Source organism: Quercus robur, chromosome 2, assembly GCF_932294415.1.
Source record: "Quercus robur chromosome 2, dhQueRobu3.1, whole genome shotgun sequence".
NCBI classification, from domain to species: domain Eukaryota; kingdom Viridiplantae; phylum Streptophyta; class Magnoliopsida; order Fagales; family Fagaceae; genus Quercus; species Quercus robur.
Genome location: NC_065535.1, coordinates 16,273,976 through 16,296,107, shown reverse-complemented (window position 1 = coordinate 16,296,107; position 22,132 = coordinate 16,273,976). Strand labels below are relative to the sequence as shown.

Genomic DNA, 22,132 nt, shown 5'->3' with positions numbered 1-22,132 from the left:
TATCAAGAGAGAATCTTATGAGAGTAAGAGGAGAGAAAAAAATTAAAATACAAAATTACAGTAATGGTGTAAATAAACAGTAATTTTACAAATCCAAACATTTTTTTAACTTGACTAATATGAATGATTTTAGGACTTAATTGTGTAAAATTAAGCATTTTTCTATTTTGCATTATCTGATGTAAACACTCTTACACTGTGCTTGGTTGGGGTGATTTTAGAGAGGATGGAAAACATAGGAAGGAAAAATGGGTGGAAAACAGTGTTTTTCACTGTTTGGCAAAAGATGGAAAACACTGAGGATAGAAAACCCGGGAGAAAATTTTCTCTCCCGGGCCCACAAATCTCATCCTCCCAAATCGGGAGGAAAATTGTGGGGGAGAAAACTCAGAAAAGTGGACTTATGGCATTTTTACACAAATGCCTTCTGGAATCAAGTAAAAAAAAAAAAAGAGAGAGAGAGAGAGAGAGAGCGCTAGAGAATGAGAGCTGCACCATCCCTAGCTGGAAGCTTGGAACGTTCTTGAATGAGGAAGACAAAACAAATAAAAGAAGGGGGATAGAGATATAAGGACAACGTGTGGAGGAGAAAAATAAGAAAAAAAAAACATATGGATGGGAGGAAGGCTGAGAAAGGACAAATGATATAAAGAATAAAAAATTTTGAGAAATATTACCACAATATTTTCACAATATTATTTAACGAGTATAAATAAATCTATTTATTACCTATTATGTAACAAGGGTATAATAGTCAATTTATATAAACTACTTTTTCTATCCTCTCACTTTTCTTTTCAACCAAATTAAAGAGTTTTCCACCCTCTCACTTTTTCATCCCTCCAACCAAACATACACAAGGGAAAATTAAATATTTTCTATCCTCCCACTTTTCCATTCTCCTATTAATTTTTCATCCTCCCAATTTTCCACTCCTCCATCCAAATGGACGGTAAACACTCTTAGGGTATTTTTCAAGTTGTTTCTAGTTAATTGAGATGTTCAGCTAGTCTATGTACGGATTTTTAGGAATTAATATGTTTTTAATCAGATGCTTATTCAGTTTAATTTGTTGTTCAATCATTGATGAAGAAGCAGATAACGGAGAAGGATTTGACAGAGTTAATTTAAAATTATAGCAAAGTGGATTCAAGCCTAAAAAGTGTAATTAAAATTTAAAAGTCATTTGTCCATTACTTCCGTCTTTTTCTTTCCGACCAAAAAGATTCCAAGGTAATCATGAATTCATGACATAAAATAAAAAACCATCTTGCCGACTTGAACTTGTGGGCGAAACTTGCAATAGCGTATTCATGTGAATAGGAAAACTTTTTAAAATTTATTATTCTTTATTGAATCCCCTTTTTATAGGTCCAACTTTTTATTATCCATTGGATAAGAGCTAAGAACAATAATTTTTTGCTTTAAAGAACAAAAAAAACTTTAATGCATCATTAAAAAACTTTAATGCATCATTAAAAAACTTTAATGCATCATTAAGTAGGCAATTAATTGATAATAGTGTTGTAATTTAACTAATTTTTTATAATATTTCCAATGAAGACGTCTTGTTTCTAACTAGCACCTTGTTCTAGCCAGCTCTTCGTTTAGCTCGAGCAAGTAAAATGTTGATATCACTATTTTGTATGCCAAACTAAGTAATTGGTTTATTGGACGACAAGTCTTGTTGTATGACTTCGCTCAAGTGAGCCACTAAAACTTAGTTTTCAACTTTAACTCATCTTCATTCTTTTACTAATTAATGGAAGATCACATATGTTATAATCGACACTTATGAGAAAGTTGTTTACCTCATTATTGTTAAAAATAATAAAAATGAATAACAAAGATGAACATAGATTCAAATTGAATTTATTTCATACTGTATGTTTAAGACTTTAATTGATCATATCAAAAACTTGAAACCTAATATGAGAAAGTTATTTACCTTGTTACTATTGTGTTCCTTTTAGGTAAGGCTTTGAAGTTTAGTTAGATATAGATATATATATATATATATATATGTATGTATATATTTAGTAAACAGTAATACTTATTAGAATATACACAAAAATAGTAATACTAGTGTTTTAAACCAAATTTATAATATATTATATAACCAGAGTACATTACCTGGTCTGTTGGTCACGGTGTAGGCCATAGTGCTCAAAAGTTTAGTTAGATATTGAGTCTTTAATGGAGTAGTATTCTATAACCACCCATCCCCTCCCCCCTCTCTACGTCTATGTATTGTTTTATCAAATTATATCTATGTATACGTATGCATTTATTTATTTATATAGAATATTTTGACTGAGTGGTTGAATAATTTGTTTCACTTTCACACTCATATAGATTATAATATTAAAACATCAAGATGTGTGTTAATAGGAAAATAATTATTAGGTATTTTTTGCTTTCTACCCATAAAAATTATTAGATATTTTTGGAATATAAGCACATGATACACGTTAACAATAAAAGCAAGTGACGTAATACAAAATTTTTTTTTTTTCACATGACTTTTTAAGCTTATGTCATATTTTTGTATTAAATAATTTATTTCTATTGGTATGGAATACTAGGTCGGTTGTAATCCGGAAATATCTAATAATTCTCTTACCAATCTCTCTCTCTCTCTCTCTCTGCTTGGTTTGCTTCATTATTGAGTTAGGTGGATCATAGTAGCTCAATCCAATGCTTCTGGTTACTAGAGGTTGAGATGATGTGTTGGCTAGAGTGTGTTCATGGAATGAGATGTTGTTGGCTTTGAGTAAGAATTCTGCGAGTCTACTCATGGTTTTTTATAGGTACGACAATGACCATTTATAGTAATTGGCGATTGTCCTTCATGGTTTTAGTTGTGGGTTTTGTTTGGGTGACTAGGTTGGTCAACATGGTTTGTTGGTTTTGATTCGGTTTCAGCCAAAATAGAAAAGTAGATGTTCAGTTAAAATATGAGTAAGAATTTAGTTAAGTTGTTGAGTATATTCTAAATTTCTAACCATAAATCTTAAGCATTAGTCAATTTTATTTTGTGTGTGTGTGTTTTTTTGGGTAAGAAGAAGAGTTTTTTTGTCTGCAAATTTTGGTTAATGCATGATATAGGTAATTAAAATTGAACATTTACACTTTTTTTTCCCTTCTTGCTGAATAATTGAAAATTTACAAATAAAACATATTTTATAAGCCTTATCTATCCAATAATGGATAAACTATTCAAGAATGTTTATTTATTTTTTAATATATACAATAGTATTTCCTTCAGGCTTTAGCTCATTGGCATAAAAGTATAGTACAATGGACAGGATAGAGTGGAGTAAACTAGGTGCCGTGGGGTTCAAGTTAATCTTGTATTGAGGAACATGAGGGGATGACAAGATTTTCAAAGCCTAGTAGATGCTAGCATTGCATTGCAAAGGCAAGTATAAAATAGATGGATCTAGATATCTAATCCAAGTAAAAAGGCATATGCTAGGATATTAATAAGTCAATATAAATCTTGGGTCTTCAATTCCTTACTTGTTTACTACTGTTTATTCCTTTATGGACCAACTACCCATCACCAACCTCAGCTTGATAACCAAAAGATCTTTAATTTTTTCTTAAAAAAAAAAAAAATTTAGAAAACTTGAACAAAAATAATCAACAAATCACAAAGCCAACAACTGTACAACTACAAATAGACAGAATAATTATTATTATAATTGGAGTTATAATGAAGATTTTTTTAAAAAAAAGTGTGAAAAGAATAAGAGAGAAAATACAAAATTGACACAAACCATTTTCACACAATACCGCAAGTAAAGAAAATTAAGATACTCGCCTTCTATTCATGACACACAATCCTTATCAAGATATTTTACCTATTTCAAACACGTGGTATAGTATTAAAGCGAGTAAAAAAATAAATACTTGATATATAGTAAGTAATAAAATTTGAAAAAAAGAAAAGAAAGAGTAATGAAAGCGTTTGAAAAAAATAATATATATATTTTTTTTGGTACAAAAGCAAATTAGGAATGCTTTTTACCTGTCTTTTTTTTTTTAATTTAATTTTTTATTAAAGGCTTCCCCGTGAGAAGCAAGGCACTAAAAAGTGGAAAACCCCAAAATACAAAATTTATTTATTATTTATTAAAAAGGAGAAAGAAAATAAAATATAAATAAATTTCACAATTCTCGCATTTCTTAGAAAAAGCCCTCTGGAGTTCCTCTGCGTTTTCGTTCCAAAAACCCTAGAATTCCTCCTCTTCTAATTTTCAGCCTCCTCTGCTATTTTTTTTCTGAATTATTGGTAAGTCCCAGCAATTTTTTCTGATATTTTATGGTTTTCTTTAATTTTCATTGTATTTTTCGACATGCTTTATCTCTGAATTTCGAAAATAGTTTTTATTTTTATTTTTTATTTTTTTATTTTTTCAATTTATTTTCATATTGTTCATTTTATTTTCGGTTTTAATCTTTAATAATAATAATTTTTTTTTTATTGATCCCATCTTGAAATTTAAGAAATTTTTTTTTTTTCCTTCACTCTCTCAAACTAAGTTTTTTGAAGTAATTTAGGGTTTTATTGTTTGTTTGTACACTTTCACTAGATTTCAGCCAAAAAGATTTGATTCCAAACTCACTTCAAAGTTTAAAACCCACTCATCACTGCTTTTACTCACTCACTTAAACACAAGTGTGAATCTTTCTATTCTCACTGTAAAATTTTTCATCTTTAGGGTTCTTAATGACCCTAATGAATTTTGCAAGGTTTTTAAAGTTCCTTTCTTTATAGGTTAAAATGTAGAATTTTAATGTGTGAAAAAAAAAAAAATTGCAGGGTTTGTGATTTTATGAGAAATCAGTAAAAAAAAAAAAAAAATGTCAGGATCAGAGACAGGAGTGATGACAAGTAGAGAGCCATTTAACGTCGGTGCACTTCAACAACAACAACAACAACATCAACAACAGCAACAGTCGTCGTCGCCGCCGCCGGCACAGCCGCTGGTTCAGAACATGCGCTTGGGTTTTAGTTCCGACGGCAACGCCGTTTACAAGCCCATCTCCGCCGCAACAAACGCCACAGCTGCTACGACGACAGCAACAGCAGCAGTAGCAACATCACCGACTTACCAGCTTGATGGTGGAAGTGGTGGTGGGGCTGTGAATGTGAATGTGAATATGGGAAGTATGAGTGGCGGCGAGCAAGCTAAGAGGAAAAGAGGGAGACCCAGAAAGTATGGCCCAGATGGCTCTATGGCTTTGGGTCTCACTCCTACGGCTCAGCCCGTACCTGTAGCTCAGACTCAGTCAAGTGGTGGAGGTGGGTTTTCATCTCCTCATCCAGCTCCAACTCCTCCTCCTTCGGCTCCAACATCGCTTCCTTCTGGAGGATCAGCGCCACCCACTTCGTTCAAGAAAGCTAGGGGCAGACCGCCTGGTTCTAGTAGCAAGAAGCACCAATTGGAAGCTTTGGGTACTTAATTTTTTTTTTTTTGAATCTATATCTGGGTTTGCTTTTTAAAGTTTAAAGCTTTACTGGGTTTTTTTCTTTTATGTTGTTGTCATGTACAGTGTGTGTTTGGGTTGTTTTTGCAGTTTATTTTGTCTTTCACGTGGCCCCGATTGGAATATTTGACATGTTTGGTTTTTAAAGACAATAGTAGTTTTGACTTGTTCTCATCCTTAAATTGATTCCCCGGAGTGTTTTTATATTTTTATTTATTTTTGGTTTTGGTTTTCTTTCTTTTTATTCTCAGCGGTATGGGGTTTTGTTTAGTTTGGGGTTTCTGACAGGGAATGAAATGGTTGGTGTTGATAATAATAAAGGGATATATAGGTGATGTGTATGTATGCTGATGACTCTGCTTAAAAGAATAGGAAGATAATGTAGTTATGCTGGAACCTGGGGACCTGTTCGACCTGATGTTAGATTCTTAATTGCCAAAATTACATATATGTCCCTCTTTGCTATTTTTTTTTTCTTTGGCACTCTTGGCTATCAGAATTTTCTTGATTCTTCATTTTCCTGTTATTTTTGTAACTACTGTAATGGGACATATAATAGTGAGTTTTAATATTCAAAGAACAAATGTTTTTTAATTCCAATATTTTCTGTGAATTGTTTTTGTATCACATCAATACACTTTCTTCTAACTGTTTTAAAAAATGTTCTCTATTTTATGACTACATAAATATTGAGGTCAATTTAAACTTTCTATCTCCAATTTTTTTTTTTTTTCCTTTGATGATACAGAAGAATTTTTTTCACATAAGCAAGTACACTTCCCCAGCACTTTCCCCTCCAAACTAAAAACATTTGAAAAAGATCAAGGAAAAAATGAAGATGACCCTTCATATTTAAATAAAAAATTTCTATGTCAACCAAAAACAAAAACAGAAAAGATAGTAGGAATGCATGTCTAATGGGTTCTGTCATGCACTGTATTTGAATCAATCTTTATTACCTTCTAATGGAAATGTAGTTTCAATGTGCTATTGGCCTGTAAGTTACTTTATCATAACAAGTATCTTAAATGGAGGTTTCTGCTTGCAGGATCAGCAGGTGTTGGGTTTACACCTCATGTTATCACCGTGAAGGCTGGAGAGGTCTGTTTGTCCTTTTTAATTATTTCCTATTGACCATATATATCTTTTCTTTACGTTTTTATTTTGCACTTGAACATTGCTGATATTTGGTTTCAAGTGTAATCATTTTTATATCTTAGCTGCTATTCTGCTCTACGTAAATGACTGTGCATGCATAGTGAGATGTTTCTTCTAGTTGCTCAGTCATCTTAATTACAGCATGGATGCTGTAATCAATGAGAGTTGTAGAGTTCCTTTACTTTATGTAATCAATGAGAGTTGTAGAGTTCCTTTACTTTATGTAGATGAAGGCTTTATTTATTTGAACAAACAAGTTATATGCAAATTTAGTAACGTGTTTATTGTTTAGTTGGACTCAATGTTGTTAAAAGCGTGCTTAAATGCGCTTAAAGCTCAAAGCCCTAATGTCTACGCGCTTCGCTTGGTCAAAGCAAAGCTCATTTAATGAAGCGCGCCTTAGGCAAAGCTCACTTAATGAAGCGCGCTTAAATGTGCTTAAAGCTCAAAGCCCTAATGTCTTCGCGCTTCACTTGGTCAAAGCAAAGTTCACTTAATAAAGCGCGCCTTAGGCACGCTTTTCCGGAAATTTTTGAATAAGCGTTTTTTTTGGGTTAATAAATATATGAATCATTAAAATTAATTGCTCAAACTTGAAGGAAATGACGTGGACTATTAATTTATTATAGAACACTATTCTTAAGCTGCTGACTTACACAAAAAATGTATACATATCAATAGACACTAACCACTCTAATTTATTATTCTTGTGCCTTTTGCAAATATTTTGATTGAACCATATACTTCTTTTGATCATAGTTATCACACTTATGATTCTTCTAATAAGCACAAGAGGATTATGTAAAAGACAGTATTTAAACTTTCTACGACTAAATTATTATCGAATTGTCCATTGATAATTGTTTTCAAATTTACTATATAAAAATTTTAATATCTATTTTAGTTATTAGGTAAAAATACATTTACTATTTGAATTTATAAATTTTTTTTAATTGTATGCAATAAATTTATTTATTAGAGTTTATTATATATTGTATTTTAAAAAGTGCACTTTACTTCAATCAAGCTCTTTGCTCCTAGGCTCCAAGAAGCCTGTGCGCTTAAGTGTGCTTGAAGCTGTTACCTGCACTGCCTGGGCTGTTAGATAATGAATATGCAAAACTGTTAAATGTTAGCCTAATGGTATTTCTGTGCAACTATGAAACAATTTGCTATATCTAAATACCTAAAATTGAAGGAAATGCAAGAAAGAAAAACTGGATGCCTAATACCTTATATTACTTAAGGATAATGCAATTTCAGTTTGTTGAGTTTCTATGTTTCATTTTGCCTTTATGAAAGGCTGTACAAAATAAAACTTATCTGACTTTATAGTTTTGTAGATATAGCTTCCGCAGATATCTAGGGCTTGTTTGGTAAGAGATTTCTAGTAACGTTGTTTAAGTTTTGTGAATATACGTGTGGGTGAAAAAGTGTGTGGAAATACGTATTGTGGTGTTTAAACAACAGGTTCGTTGTTTAAACACCATTACCAAATGGGGCCCTAATGATGTGGGGTAGGAGTGTTGAATTATGACTTAGGTATCTTATATATGAGATGGGTTCAAGTTACACATTTATTAAATGGTAGATTTGTAAGAGATATGGTGTTTAAAGAAACACTATTGTCCACATCATTATTAAATATATATTGCTTTCCATCTTAGCTTACCTAATAAATTGCATTTTTCCTCTCTCTTATTCGTTAGATTCACAACTATCTTAACATTTTGAGAGAGTCTCTTCTCCTTGAAAAACAAATAAAACATTTAGAGAGGGAGAGAGAGGGGAAAAAACTGTCGTATCCTTCTCACCCCATCACCGGTCCAATTAAGCACTTTCCACTCTTTCTGTTTTAGAACAAATCCCTTCAAGCTCTCAAAACTAGTCTTTTGCTATTCTACAAATGCCGTTAGTGCTAGACTGTTCATAAACATCACGCATATCATTTGGTGTTGTATTCATTTCAGCAAGTTAAGGTGTCAAATCCCAAATATTGCTACTTTTCTGTAGCCAAACAACCTCAGTCTCTATGACAAGCCAAATGACCACAATGGGGATCTATGAGGAGGAAAGGAAAAATAATGGGCTGCTGGCACTGGTTTGTAGAGAAAGTAGCGGCTGCATCTTTGAAACCAGTGGAGCTATAGAGGCTGGGTTGTTTGGTTGGTATTGACATCTCAGTTTGCTTAGTCGGTGATATGCAGAAATTGCATATCCATTAATTGCAGGTGATATGCTCCCATGAAGTAGGTAAGTTGATGTGGAAAGCAGTTATTATTTAATAATGATATGGACGATAGTGTTTCTTTAACCGTCATATCTCTTAGAAATCTACGATTTAAAAAAGGTGTGACTTGAACCCATGTGTACAAGTGAGTGTTGGCCCCAAGGTATCTGAATATTAAATACCTTAAAAATAATTATAATTACATGGCAAAAAACTATAGTCTGGCAGTGTTTGCTTCCAATGTTATATCTGCAAGAAGTTAGTATTTGATTTTTCTTCATGACATAATCTTTGTTATTATACTTTTAGGTGGCTGATCTGTAGATTTACAACCTTAGTAAAATGTCTGAGAAAAAGTCTAATAATGCAAAGGGCACTTGTATGGTTGTATTACTAGAATATTCACCTTCGGCTGATAAAACAAGGTTCTGAAGAAGATTTATCAAAAAATAAAAAGGGTTCTGAAGAAGGCTCTGGTACAAGTCATTTGGTACTAATTACGAAACTGTGCCAAATAAGCCCACATCTATACCCTTTCAAATATTTATGACAATGGGCTTTGAGTTTAATATTATTTTATATAGTAGTTACTAACATCATTGTTATACTTGAGGTACTTGATTTATAATTGATGGTCTGCATTGAAGATGATTTTTAGGAGTCTTCAACAAGATACCATGTAATGTCTGAATCTGATTTCTGTATGAAATGGGTATATTATTCTTACTAATTCTAAAGTTTGTGCAGCATAATTACCAGCATTTCATACTCTGTCCTGGATGTGACATCTTTTCTGTGATACGTATCCTTTGAGGTCAACTAAGCAAAGCTTAAACTTGAATTAATAATTTTTGTTGACTTGTCATAAATAGTAGGTAAATACTAAACTCATAATCAAGAGTCAGAAATCTAAGTGCTGCTATTTCAGGAAGAATTTGTTAGGACCAATTTTATTAATTCCAGAACCAGCATAAGGTTTTTATTTGCTTCAGAAGACGATTATCAGTTATCCTTCCTACAACTTAAGAAGTCCTAACATTAAAAAAAGAAAAAAAAAAGAGTGGTGGGGGTGGGGGTGGGGGGGGGGGGGGGTGTTTGTGATATAATGGGCAGATCCCATTGACAAGTTTCCGTCATATAAGTGCTAAGTGCAAAACAGAAATGGAAGTTTCAGGATATATGATTCTTATGGATAGTTGACATTCTCTTGCTAGTTTAGTGGATTTTGTAGTACATTTCAGAAAGTCTTGACTTTCTTGTGCTCTATATATTCCAACTTGGTATGGTGCTTGCAAATTGAAGATTTATGATTATATATATGAAAAATAAGTTCATCAGGCAATTCAACGTTACTTGTTTTTGGTTTTCAGGATGTATCCTCAAAAATTATGGCATTTTCTCAGAATGGCCCAAGGGCTGTCTGCATTATGTCAGCTAATGGAGCCATATCTAATGTGACTCTCCGCCAACCAGCCACATCTGGTGGAACTGTAACTTATGAGGTTTGTGAGATTGCTAACAACTTTTCTCTGACCTTCCCTCTAAGTGAGGAGAAACTGCAATTTCTAAGACATGCCAACTATAATTGGAAGTGTTATAAGCATCTTAATATTTTTGGGGTATGTAACTGCATTGGAATTGACATGACAATCAAGAGATATTCATGAAAGATGTTACTTATCTATTATAGCAGTTATGCTAGCAAACCCATTGTTTCTACAACCAAGCATGTTTTTCCTGGTAGCAATTTATCATACTATATAGATAAAGGCATAGCCAATCTTTAAAAGAAAACTTGAAAGCAAAAAAGAATTAGATAGTAAACTGGTAGAATCTTAAAAAAAAATAGAAGAGCAATAAAGCCATTGCATTGGAATCATTCAACATACATGAAGAATTTCTTGAACACTGTTAATTGTAAATAGAGAGCACAAGAGGAGGGTTTATTTTTGTTTTGGGATTTCGGGGTGGGGGTGTTAAAAGGATCCTAATAATCAACTTTGACTTGTGCAGTTGTGAATATAGAGTTCAACTTACCTGTACATTTTGGTCAAAAGTTGAATATATCTTTTGACTTATTTGCCGCTTGGCCTTGGCTTAGCTTCAGTGCTTCACATGGATTTTGCCCCTGCAGTTATATGGCCTATTTGCAATCATAGACAGCTATGATATGGATTTGGGCTCATGCTATGTTTATGGCTACATGTGAACCTTGCTTGGCTAGCTCTTGATTTTCATGCTCTCTCTTTTTTCTTTTCTTTTTCCTTAATATGCAGGGGCGATTCGAAATTCTGTCCCTTTCTGGTTCATTCCTGCTAACTGAAAATGGTGGTCAGCGGAGCAGAACTGGGGGTTTAAGTGTGTCTTTATCTGGTCCAGATGGACGTGTATTAGGCGGTGGTGTGGCTGGCCTTCTTACAGCTGCAACCCCTATTCAGGTGCTTTATTTTTTCTTTTTTCTTGTGTGTGAAATTTATGTTATTTTAAATTTTCAGTTGTAGAATGTATTTTTGAAACCTATTTGCATGGTGCCTAATGTTTTTTATCTTATTTTTGCAAATTTTCTGATACACCAATAATATTTGGGTTGATTTGTATACAATCAATAATAGTTGAGTTATGTATTAAAAAAAAAAAAAAATAGTTGAGTTAAAACTATGTTGAAGATTCCCAGAATATACGTGGATCAAAACATTGTGAATTATAAATTTTTCTTTGTCGGAAACTTTTCTTTTAAATTTGGTAAGATTTTAGTAACTTTACTTCTTTTTTTTCAAGAATCCTCATGTTCTGTTCAATTATATGATATCCATGATAGAGAAATATTTAGAGTCCCCTCTCTCTCTCTCTCTGTGCTGTTGGTTCTTTAAGCATATTATGTCTTCTAATCTAATCGAACCGAGAATATTGACCTATCCCATGGCAGGTGGTCGTGGGGAGTTTCATCACAGATGGTCGGAAGGAATCAAAGTCAGCAAACCATATGGAGCCTTTGAATGCCCCATCAAAGCTTGGCCCTGGAGGTGGGCATACAGGGGCCAGCAGCCCACCATCACGTGGAACTCTTAGCGAATCCTCGGGCGGACCTGGTAGCCCACTTAACCATAGCACTGGAGCTTGCAATAACAGTAACCCGCAGGGCATGTCTAGCATGGCATGGAAGTAAAACCCCTTGTAACTTGGAGTCTTTTCACTGATTTGTGTTGTAGGCATGGGCTCTAATGTTGTGTTTCTATCTATTTTTTAAGTCGTACTAGACCATTTGTAACTCAGGCCTTTTGTGTAGGTGAGTAGAATAAGGACTATAGAATGCTTTCTTTGTTTGACTTCATTGGCCATTGCCAGCTGAAAAGTACCAACCAGCTAGTGAGAGGTGCCCTATGCACTTTGAGGTTGTAAGCTAGGAATTAGAGAGGAGCTTGTGCGTTTAGGAATTTCTAGATTGAGATGGTGTTTTAGCTTGTCATTTGTTGGCTTACTGTAGTTTGTTGCTGTCGCCCATCAAATATACCGGAGTTTCCCTTTGTTTTGCAATTGATCATGGCTAAATATTGTATCAATTTTCTCTCTGATTCTCTGTATTTAGCATGGACTATGCTTTTTCTTTCATACCTTTTGTTTTGGATAGGGGGATGCCTCCATTTTATTTTTCTTTTTAAATACCAGTTTCCATCTTTTTTCTTTTTTCTTTTTGATGGAAAGCAGTAAACTTTTTATTCAAAACCGAAACTGGAAAAACAAAAGCTACTTATCAAGATTAAGGTGTTTACTCAAGAAGAATTACATCAACAAAAACAGGAGCAGTCTCCACTTAATTTAGAACTCCATTTAGTTTCCTATAGAAATTAGGAAAATAATTGTTTTTTGTTCTGGTGGATTAAGCAGCAAATTATTCAATTGTAAACTATTAATCTATTATCAATTACTTGAAAAACCAACATTTTTGGGACCATTTTACCCAGATGTATTGCCATTGTTTTGTTTTGTTTTTTTGTTTTTTTTTGTTTTTGCTTGGGGATGATTGAGAGATGCAAGATTTGAACTTTAGATGTCTCTTTTGGAAACAAACACCAAGAAGTGTAAGTTGAAAACCAAGAAGTATAAGTTGAGTTAAAAAAAATTTTGACGACTGTGAAATGTTAACATTGCCCCTAAACTAATATGAAGCATGGCAAGAGTTGCATGATTGTGCGGCATTTAGTAGTTGCAGGTTCACCATTGGCGTGACTTTTGGCATGTGGCATTGAGAATTCATCATGGAATGCAGGCTGCAGCATATTTCGGTCACTGGCACATGTTAAGCATTGAGCCTATAAAGGCAATGTAAGGCACACGTATTACAAAACTAAATGCCTACATTCCATGGTGTTTCGTATTTTTCAGTAAGGGCATGTTTGGAACAAAGAGGGATGGAGGGAGAGAAATGGAGAAGGGAGTAGATGAATATACTAAAATCTAGTACAACTTATCATATTCTATTCTCCTCTCCTTACCTCTCTTCTCATCTCCCTCCATCCAAACATAGAGAAAATTCACCAAGAACATTTTTTGGATTTTGGGAGTTGTGAGAGACCATAAACTTGCTTAATTTTGGTACACATTCGAGTATGTACAAATATCTAAAGTTCCCAAACGTACCCATAATCAAATGATGCCACAATCGGGTCTTGAGATGGGAGGGAGCAAAATAGAATTCATTACTTTATGCACGAATAATGGCATTACTATTATCATTATTTTTTGTTGCTACAGATTATTATTATTATTTCAAGGGAATAGACAGAGGTATCACCCATGCTATGACTGAGTCTTGGTGGTGCTGGCATTTAAATCTTTAGAGTGCTAACTGCTATCCTTCTTTAACATGATCTGCAAACTGCTCCCTTCACCATTTTTACCTCCCGTGAAGCCCCTTATTTTCCTTCTAACAATAAGAAATGATATTTCTTTCCATTTCTCTTCAGAAACATGAGAGAATCACATTTGTTTTCATCATCTTTAAATCAAGGGAACATCTTCTACAACTATAGATGAACACACATAAAGGGAGCGTCCCTTTATTTCCTTGCTCTCTTCAACAGAAAACGCAATGAAAAGATCCCGAGAGCAAGAGTCTGCCAAAACCATCCTCTTCTATTAGCAGGATCCACCCTTTTTGCCAGGTGCCATGCATATATAGCCTCACCAATATGTAATGCAGTAGATACAAGAAATACCATCCTTACTACCCTCATGGACCGGAAGAAGAAAAGACCAATAGCTGTGAAGAGTGGCACAGGTACATAAGCAGCACAGAATACCATGCTCATTCCAACGACGCAGAATAGCCATGCATATATCGTAGGCCCATCCAGAGATTTCCTTTTCTTCTCCTGCCAGTAAGAGATGGTTTCAGCCATGCCCTCTCGAGGGGTTACCATTGGAACATAGCCCAGCTCCTCCTTTGCTTTAAGGAAAGAGAAGTAATGGGTCACACCAACCTGTCAATAGGTGACAAATTCAGCAAATATGACATGGTATTCACCATAACGTAAATAGGCACACTACAGAAATCCATCCATATTATTAAACGAAAAGGAAGGGACCTTAATGATATCCTTGCAGTGATAATTTTGATCAAGAATAACAATATAAATTATCAACGTTGAAAAGCAGTCCATTCATCAATGATTTAGCCTAAAAGATTAGCATACATTGCTGGCCATCTTAATTATGGTAGCAAAATGCATTATGCTACTTTCTATATTGACCTCTTGGTTGGAAAAAAAAAAAAAAAAAAAAAATCAAAGGCAAATTCCTGGATCACTTGGCAAGAATGTGGAGAAGCACCATTATTTAACATGTATCTACATGGGCAGCAAAAGATGCATTGTGGACTCCAGAAAGGTCAGACCTCAGAAAAAAGTAAACCAACATGTAACTAAAAAAAAACTTCATAATGCAGGCAAAACATCCTTTTCCTTGAGAAGCATGATACAATGAATTGGAGACTAGTTGCCTGATGACTATGCACATATATGAACCCATATATGAACGTGAATTATATTCAGCAATGAAGATACAGTGAACCTTGTATACTTCAGCAGGAAGGAGGGGTGGTTGAGGAAGCCACCACTGATTCAACCATGGATACAAGATTGTATAGATCACCGAAAAAAACTTTCCCAAAAGAAGTGCATGGGGAACAGCTAAGGAAGCTTTTGGCAGGTCATAATCCAAGCTTCTAAGCAGAGGCCGGATGAATTCAAAAGTATTGACTGGAGACCCTGTAAAAACAGTTTAGTTAGTTCTTCCTGTCACAGTTTAAGCATTATTCTCATCGTCTAAGAAAATTCAGGCGCAGTTCAAATAATTTTTCTAAAATTTCCAATTTATTAGAAATGCCTCAACGATAAAGCACTTCACTACCGCTAGAACTAGTTCAGAGATTGGAGGGAAATAGAAATACAACTTTGAAATTATAATTGGATCTTTACCATCAGATACAAAGTATGGCTGGCCAGCAGCTACTGGACGTTTTTCTTTTCCAGGAATGTCATCCAACAGTCCCATGCTTGCCAATATTAGTGCAAGAACCAGGTTATCGACATAAATCCAGTCCGTTTTTACACTTGCTTTACCAATTTTAAATGGCATCAGACCTAACTTAGCTGTGGATACTATCCTTGGCAGGTGTCTTTCTTCACCTGGTCCATAAATAGCAGCTGGACGAACTGCACAGGTATAAAGACAATTGCCATCCTTATTCCTGTATATCATGGAAAAGTGGAAAACCCACAATTCAGATACAAAGTTCAAACTTAATTAAAAAAAGGAGCCACAATTGGTAACCAACATCACATAATATTGCAGTGAGGCAATTCATATTCTCTTCATTTATTCCCATATTTTCTTTCCTACAAATATACTCACAGCCATATCAGTTGATATAATCATCACAGAAGCATGCTCATGAATATCGATTTGAAAGGGGGTCTCATGCCATGCCAGATTTTAATATGTACAACAAATAAACCATACCTCCAGCACAATAACTCTTAGGCTTCCATCAAGGAATTAAAGATAGAAAATTTTCAAAAAAAAGTTTTATATTCATTTTTCATCCCTGAAATATGGTCCAAGTTCAATTTCCATCCATTTGCCTATAAAGAAACTGCATAGGAATGACAAGATTGATACCTTTTGTTGCGTTTGTATTTGAGGATTTAAAGTTAAGGGATTTGAAGAACAATTGCAAGTATCAACTGTTTGATATAAATAAAGCTCGAACAACAACACCTGTGAATTTATGATTTTGAAGAAATGACATTTTACCCCAAATCATTTCAAATCACATACTAATAAAGCTCAAATTCATCCATAAATTTCATCCATGCGAAAAAAAAAAAATCATTTCATAGACTATTCAACTCATTTAAACTAATAAATTGAAATCCCATATCCAAATGAAGCAAAATATTAGAGATATGAAATTACAAACAACAAAAATTGAAAGGATGTTTGAACCTAAAAAAAGAAAAAGAAAAAAAGAACTCACTTAAAAGGACGACCATTGCTCTTTAGAACCAACTGTTCAGCAATAGATTTACTGCGTCCATAGGAATCAACATGTTGATCAATTGGGAAATAAGGCAAGGCCTCATTCCCATTGACAATCTCGTTTCCTCCGAAAACAACATTGTGGGTACTGACATAAACAAGCCTTTTGATCCCATAGTCAAGACAAGCATCCAACACATGACAAGTCCCATTTATGTTAACCTCGTCGACACGACCGAACTGGAGCATTTCTTTCCCCGACATTCCGTACGAGGCCAAGTGGAACACACAATCCGAACCTCGTACCACTTTCTCAACATCTTTCTTCCGTGCAATATCACCTACCAACCAATAATTCCCATTTACCAAAATTGTCCTATGAAAACAAACTCAAAAGTCAAAACCCAGAAAGAAAAAAAAAAATTATCTAATATTATTACCTTGGACACAGCGGACGCCGTTGTTTTTGAGGTGTTGGGACCAAGGGGAGGTGGTTCGGAGATCAAAGGCTCGGACCTGGCTGGCCCCTCTTCTGACGAGCTCCAAGCAGAGAGCGGAGCCTACGAATCCAAGCCCTCCGGTCACCACGAAGGTGTTTCCCTCTATTCCTTCGTTCTCGCTTAAGTGCATTTTTTTTTTTTTTTTTTGGGGAGGTTTTCTCTGACTTTTTTTTCTTCTTCCTCTCTCTCTCTTCTCTCTTGCAGCTGCAACTGTTTTAAATTCACTCGAGACTCAAATGGTGAATGTAGACTGGCCCATATTATGACAAATCAGAATTTGATCTGATGTGCTGGCGGTGTATGGATTAGGAATTAGGATTTTGTAGAGTTACCATCTCGTGAGAATTAAGATTTAATTTTACGTTTAAATACCGTTTATTTTGTTGAAAATTGATAATAATAAAAAAATTACTGTGTAAATATGCATATTGGCATTGTTCATGTCCCATAAACAGTGCAAAAGGCACTGGTAAAAAAAAAAAAAAAAAAAAAAAAATAGCAAAAAGGGCCAAACGTGAAACGCAGCTATCCAAACGGGGCTTAAGAGTAATGTCGCGTACACAAATCTCAGATATATTTGTATCCACCGCTAATATCATTTTCTTACTCACTAATTATAGTCTATCATCTCATATTTATCTTAATATTTAATATTATTAATGGCACACTTGGCACTATTAGTGTGGAGATGATGAAAAAAAAAAGGTAAACTACATATTTGGTCCCTATCTTTTACAACATATTTCAATTTGGTCCTTAATCTTTTAATTGTGTCAATTTGGTTCCTAACATTTCAATGTCGTGTCAATTTAGTCCCTGTTGTTATATCTTGGATGAAAGTTGATGACATGTCAAATGACCAAAATAAAATTTTATTGTATTGTCACATCAATGAAAGCTAATTTTTTATTTTGATCATTATACGTGTCATCAATTTTCATCCAAAAATTAACAGTAAGGACTAAATTGACACGATACTGAAATCTTAAGGATCAAATTGACACAATTAAAAGGTTAGGGACCAAATTGAAATATGGTGTATAGAATAGGGACCAAATCTGCAGTTTACTCAAAAAAAAAAAAAATTTGAGTAGGAGTATTAGGCCATGGGCCATGTCCAAGGATGCCAAGGAACCCAAGGATAATCAAACAACAAGATAAGCATGTGGGCTAATGGGCCAAGGATGAGGACAAATAGCGACGAACAGGTGGTGTCTCTCGAGAATCCGAACCTCCTCGGTATGCATTGTGGAGGGGTGGAGTCAGGCTGCCTAAAGAATACTATACAAGAGATAACCATGTTTTTGAGGATAAGTTTTAGAGAAAGGAGTTAACAGTGAACTAAGAAATATTTGTGAAGAAGGCTGCTATCATCACATTAAATGTTTTGCACCTAATCTCCTGGCCACATTTATGTGGAAATGACGCTAGAACAAGGATATTTAGTCTTATAGTTACACCCAAAGCTTCTAAGAGGGTTCTGATGGGACAAGCATCCAAGAGATCATCTACATGATCAACAAGTGGAAGGCTAGGGTGAAGGTAGAGGGGAAGACTATATAAGGGGAGGGCCTCCATGAAAGAGGGGGCATCTAGTCCGCAGAAAAGGAAAAAAAAAAAAGAATTCTTTGTACTTAGAAAAAGTTGAAATAAAGATAAGAACTTATCTTCCTCGGATTTGACTGAGTATTTTTCTCTTCAAATTATACTTCTTAGTCATTCTAACACTAAATCAATCTACTGTGGCCCACACTTAATTCATTCAGTAAACTCCACTCTCTTACAAATTTATTGTTGTGGGCTTGTTAGGCCATCACTCACTTCTCTTGGGCTAAGGGTTAATTTTAGGGCCTGTTTGGGTAACCTTTTTTCATCACTCAATTTCTGTCACTCAATTTCCATCACTCATCACTCATCACTCATAACTCATAACTCATCACTCATCACTCATTTTTTCACACTCATTTGGCAACATCACTTTTATTTTCATCACTCAATTTTTTCACACTATTCATGGGTCCCACACCTGTTAGCCAGTACAGTAGTTTTTTTTTATTTTTTTTTATTTTTTTTTTGTTAATACCCAACTCACCGAAGCTTAAAAAAAAAAAAAAAAAAAAAAAAAAAAAACAAACAGCCAACCCAGGAAAAGAAAAAGAAAAAGAAAAAAAAAAAAAAAAAAGAACAACGCCAACCCAGAAGAAAAAAAAAAAAAAAAAAAAAAAAAACACTGAACGGCCAACCCAAGAAAAGAAAAGAAAAAAAAAAAAAAAAAAAAGAACAACGCCAACCCAGAAGAAAAGAAAAAAAAAAAAAAAAAAAAAAAAAAAAAAAAAAAAACTGAACGGCCAACCCAAGAAAAGAAAAGAAAAAAAAAAAAAAAGTCAAAAGGTGGTCAAAAGTTGCGGCTGTGGGTTCCTCATGTGTGTTTATTTATGGAAATGCCATTGAGTTATGAGTTATGGAAACTGAAAACAGCATTTTGTTGTTTTCAGTTTCCATAACTCATAACTCAAAAATCAGAGAATTGAGTGATGGAAACAGAGTTATCGTTTGGCCAAACAACCTTTTTACTATGGGTCCCACCATTTTTGAGTTATGAGTTATGGAAACAGAGAAAACGGCCCCTTAGTCCTTACAATTAGCTATTAGTTACATATGTTCATTATTCAGTTAAACACCGCCTTAGGTTATTACACCCAGATTCATGAGTCAAATTCTTGATTTCAATTATTGAAACACACATACTGTGTGTAATAATCTTTCTCTTATGCCATAAATTTGACATGTCATTACTTGGCTAATACTAATAAATTGAAGCTTTTAAAGAAAACAAGTGACCTCATGTTATTGGAAACGAGTGAAAGGCAATTATGCGATGCATGGCAGAAAGGACAAAATTAGTCGATAAAACCTCAAGTATAAATAGAGAAGAATATTCTCACACAAAGCACGCATCCTCAAATATTAAAACCCAAAGAATTGACTCTCTTTGTATTAGGATTATCTTTAGACTTGTAATTTCATGCTTGTAAATATGTCATTACACTAGGCTTTGTAATTTAAGCACTGTAATTTAGGCTTGGTAATCTAAGTATTTATCTTTGTTCTTATCGTTAACTTATTCATTTATATAAAAAGTCCGATTAAGTTAGGTTGTACCAATCTCATATCCTCTCTAGCGAAGTCAAATAATTGTACTTTTTTTTATTTTGTTGAGAATACAAATAATTGTATTTTTTTTTTTTTTTTTTGTTGAGAATACAAATAATTGTACTTGATTGATCTCTAATCACCTCAAGTGACTGAAAATTGGTTTGTGCTCAAACCCATCTATTTTAGAAAAGAATGAGCCAATTGAATTTTTCTACCCCATAAATATTAGTCAATTAATATTTTAAATATTTAATTAAATTATTAATGATGTAACAATATTTAACCTACTTATATGAATAAATTAAAAATGCAATGATTTCTCTCCAAAAAAAAAAAAAAAAGCAATGATAAAAGTATTATTAAAAACACTAAATATTTTATAATTAAATGCACATGCTACTTGAGAATTGAGACGTGAGAAACTGCCCCCTAAGGCTATTAGTCAATTAACTATTTAATACAAATAACAAAGAGAAACTGTGAAAATTTCTTTAAATTTTTGGCGTTCATAGAATTATGATGCCAATATGAGAGTTGTATACTGGTAGCATTTTTCCTTTTCGACCTAGGCAGAGTTTGGATTCAACTTTTCTGCGTTTGCGTTTGCGTTTTTGTGTCTTTTTTTTTTTTTTTTTTCTTCTGCCGTTGTTTTTGACTTTTCAGCCTATTCACTGTACACTTTTCATCAAACTCAGGTACTGTTCACAACAAAATAAGCCGTGGAATGCACAGCAGTGGGTCCTATTTACTGTTCACGGACCCACAAACTCCACTTTTCAGCAACTTTTTCATTAAAAATGGGTCCCACGATACTATTCACACATTTAAAAATTATTTTGCTACAGTGTTTTCAGTTTTCAGTTTTCAGTTTCAACAAAATAAGTTCTATCCAAACAGACCCCTAGTCCTTCTCGTTTTTTGAGGTGCTTGATTTTTTTAAAATATAATAGTTCAATATTTATAAGGGGGAAAAGGGAGATTTGAACTTTGGACATTGTAAGGACTCAATTTGTAACGATTCCAAACTGGTATTGGGTTCGTACGTTAAAGGCCCAAACAATAAAATTTGTAGAGCGTGGGTGTCCAAGAACTAGGTTAACTTTAAAAGAAAAATGATTAAACCTCACGTTTATAGATAGATTAGCACAGATATAACGATCAATTTATCCTTGAAACAAGTTCAGTTCTTTGGTTCATAAGGTTTTCTTCTGAGTATTCTTTGTTTTTGGCGTCCCGATCTCCTTTCCTCAATGCTTTCTTTCATGTTATATACTGCTCTCTTGATATCATCTTCACCACACACGTGTAAGTTGGGTTCGGGGGATTTCTTTCTGTCCCATCTAACACCTTCTGGAACCTCTAACTAGCAGCTGTAAGACTGCTTTATCACTGTTCAGGCATCAACTCCACATTAATGCGGCCAGAGAGTTGGTTGAGAGGCAATTAATGCGGAGGCAGCTATTGTTATAGATATTTGTTTGTATTTTCTTTCTTACCCTTGGTCCCATATCTCACTTTTAGTGGTAACGTAGCTCCGAAGTACGTTTGTAATAAGGTGGCGTTCTGGTCGTCCTCGGACTCATATTATCGAGAAGGATTTTGTCCTCAGACGAATACTGAACTCACCTTACGTGATATCTACTCTTCCTTTCGTTTGGTTACCCTTACAACTTGATATGGGCCTCCTCGGATAGCTTTACGTCCTCGGATGGGCCACAGGTCCAATTAACTAGACTTTAATAATTTATTGATTAATCGGCCCCCACAGACATTTTTGTTAGTACCAATTGGGTTACAAGGTTCTTAACTCAAAGATAATTGAATTCAAATACCCTTTGAATTTTCTTGATTGATCTTTAAATAATTTTAAAACTATTTGATTATGTAAATATGATGTGAGAAAATGAGGCATGAGTACTCATTTTGCCACACTTTCTAGTTAGGATTCAGATTGGCTTGGTTTAGTTGTTGATTATCATTAAATTTAGTGAATGTACACTACGGTGTCTGTTTGGAGAGCTTATTTTTTGTTAGGTTATTTTACTATTCGGCT

General features: G+C 34.1%; 2 protein-coding genes across 3 annotated transcripts; one reads left to right on the top strand and one right to left on the bottom strand.

Moving 5' to 3' along the window:
• The first annotated feature begins 4,115 nt into the window (after positions 1-4,115).
• On the top strand, positions 4,116-12,444 carry LOC126712631 (AT-hook motif nuclear-localized protein 10). Of its 2 annotated transcripts, XM_050412036.1 has the most exons (6): positions 4,116-4,297; positions 4,829-5,464; positions 6,545-6,597; positions 10,255-10,386; positions 11,161-11,322; positions 11,811-12,444. In XM_050412036.1, exons 2-6 carry the CDS (start codon positions 4,870-4,872, stop codon positions 12,048-12,050), a joined length of 1,182 nt encoding a protein of 393 aa, XP_050267993.1. In that variant the 5' UTR covers positions 4,116-4,297; positions 4,829-4,869; the 3' UTR covers positions 12,051-12,444. The 2 variants fall into 2 exon arrangements, with proteins under 2 accessions (XP_050267993.1, XP_050267994.1); XM_050412037.1 differs by lacking the exon at positions 4,116-4,297 and having other exon boundaries at positions 4,525-5,464.
• Positions 12,445-13,563: 1,119 nt separating this feature from the next.
• On the bottom strand, positions 13,564-17,138 carry LOC126712630 (uncharacterized). Its single transcript, XM_050412035.1, has 5 exons — positions 16,864-17,138; positions 16,422-16,764; positions 15,361-15,632; positions 14,954-15,150; positions 13,564-14,364 (listed from the first exon to the last, which is right to left on the bottom strand). The coding sequence occupies exons 1-5, from the start codon at positions 17,051-17,053 to the stop codon at positions 13,942-13,944; spliced, it is 1,425 nt and encodes a 474-aa protein (XP_050267992.1). The 5' UTR covers positions 17,054-17,138; the 3' UTR covers positions 13,564-13,941.
• Between the last annotated feature and the right edge of the window lie 4,994 nt (positions 17,139-22,132).

Coding starts and splice junctions, on each gene's coding strand:
- LOC126712630 (XM_050412035.1), bottom strand. CDS start 17,053: ATGCACTTAAGCGAGAACGAAGGAATAGAGGGAAACACCTTCGTGGTG. Junction 16,765..16,863: donor CGGCGTCCGCTGTGTCCAAG/GTAATAATATTA, acceptor ATTGGTTGGTAG/GTGATATTGCACGGAAGAAA. Junction 15,151..15,360: donor GCCATACTTTGTATCTGATG/GTAAAGATCCAA, acceptor CTGTTTTTACAG/GGTCTCCAGTCAATACTTTT.
- LOC126712631 (XM_050412036.1), top strand. CDS start 4,870: ATGTCAGGATCAGAGACAGGAGTGATGACAAGTAGAGAGCCATTTAAC. Junction 10,387..11,160: donor GTGGAACTGTAACTTATGAG/GTTTGTGAGATT, acceptor CTTAATATGCAG/GGGCGATTCGAAATTCTGTC. Junction 11,323..11,810: donor CAGCTGCAACCCCTATTCAG/GTGCTTTATTTT, acceptor ATCCCATGGCAG/GTGGTCGTGGGGAGTTTCAT.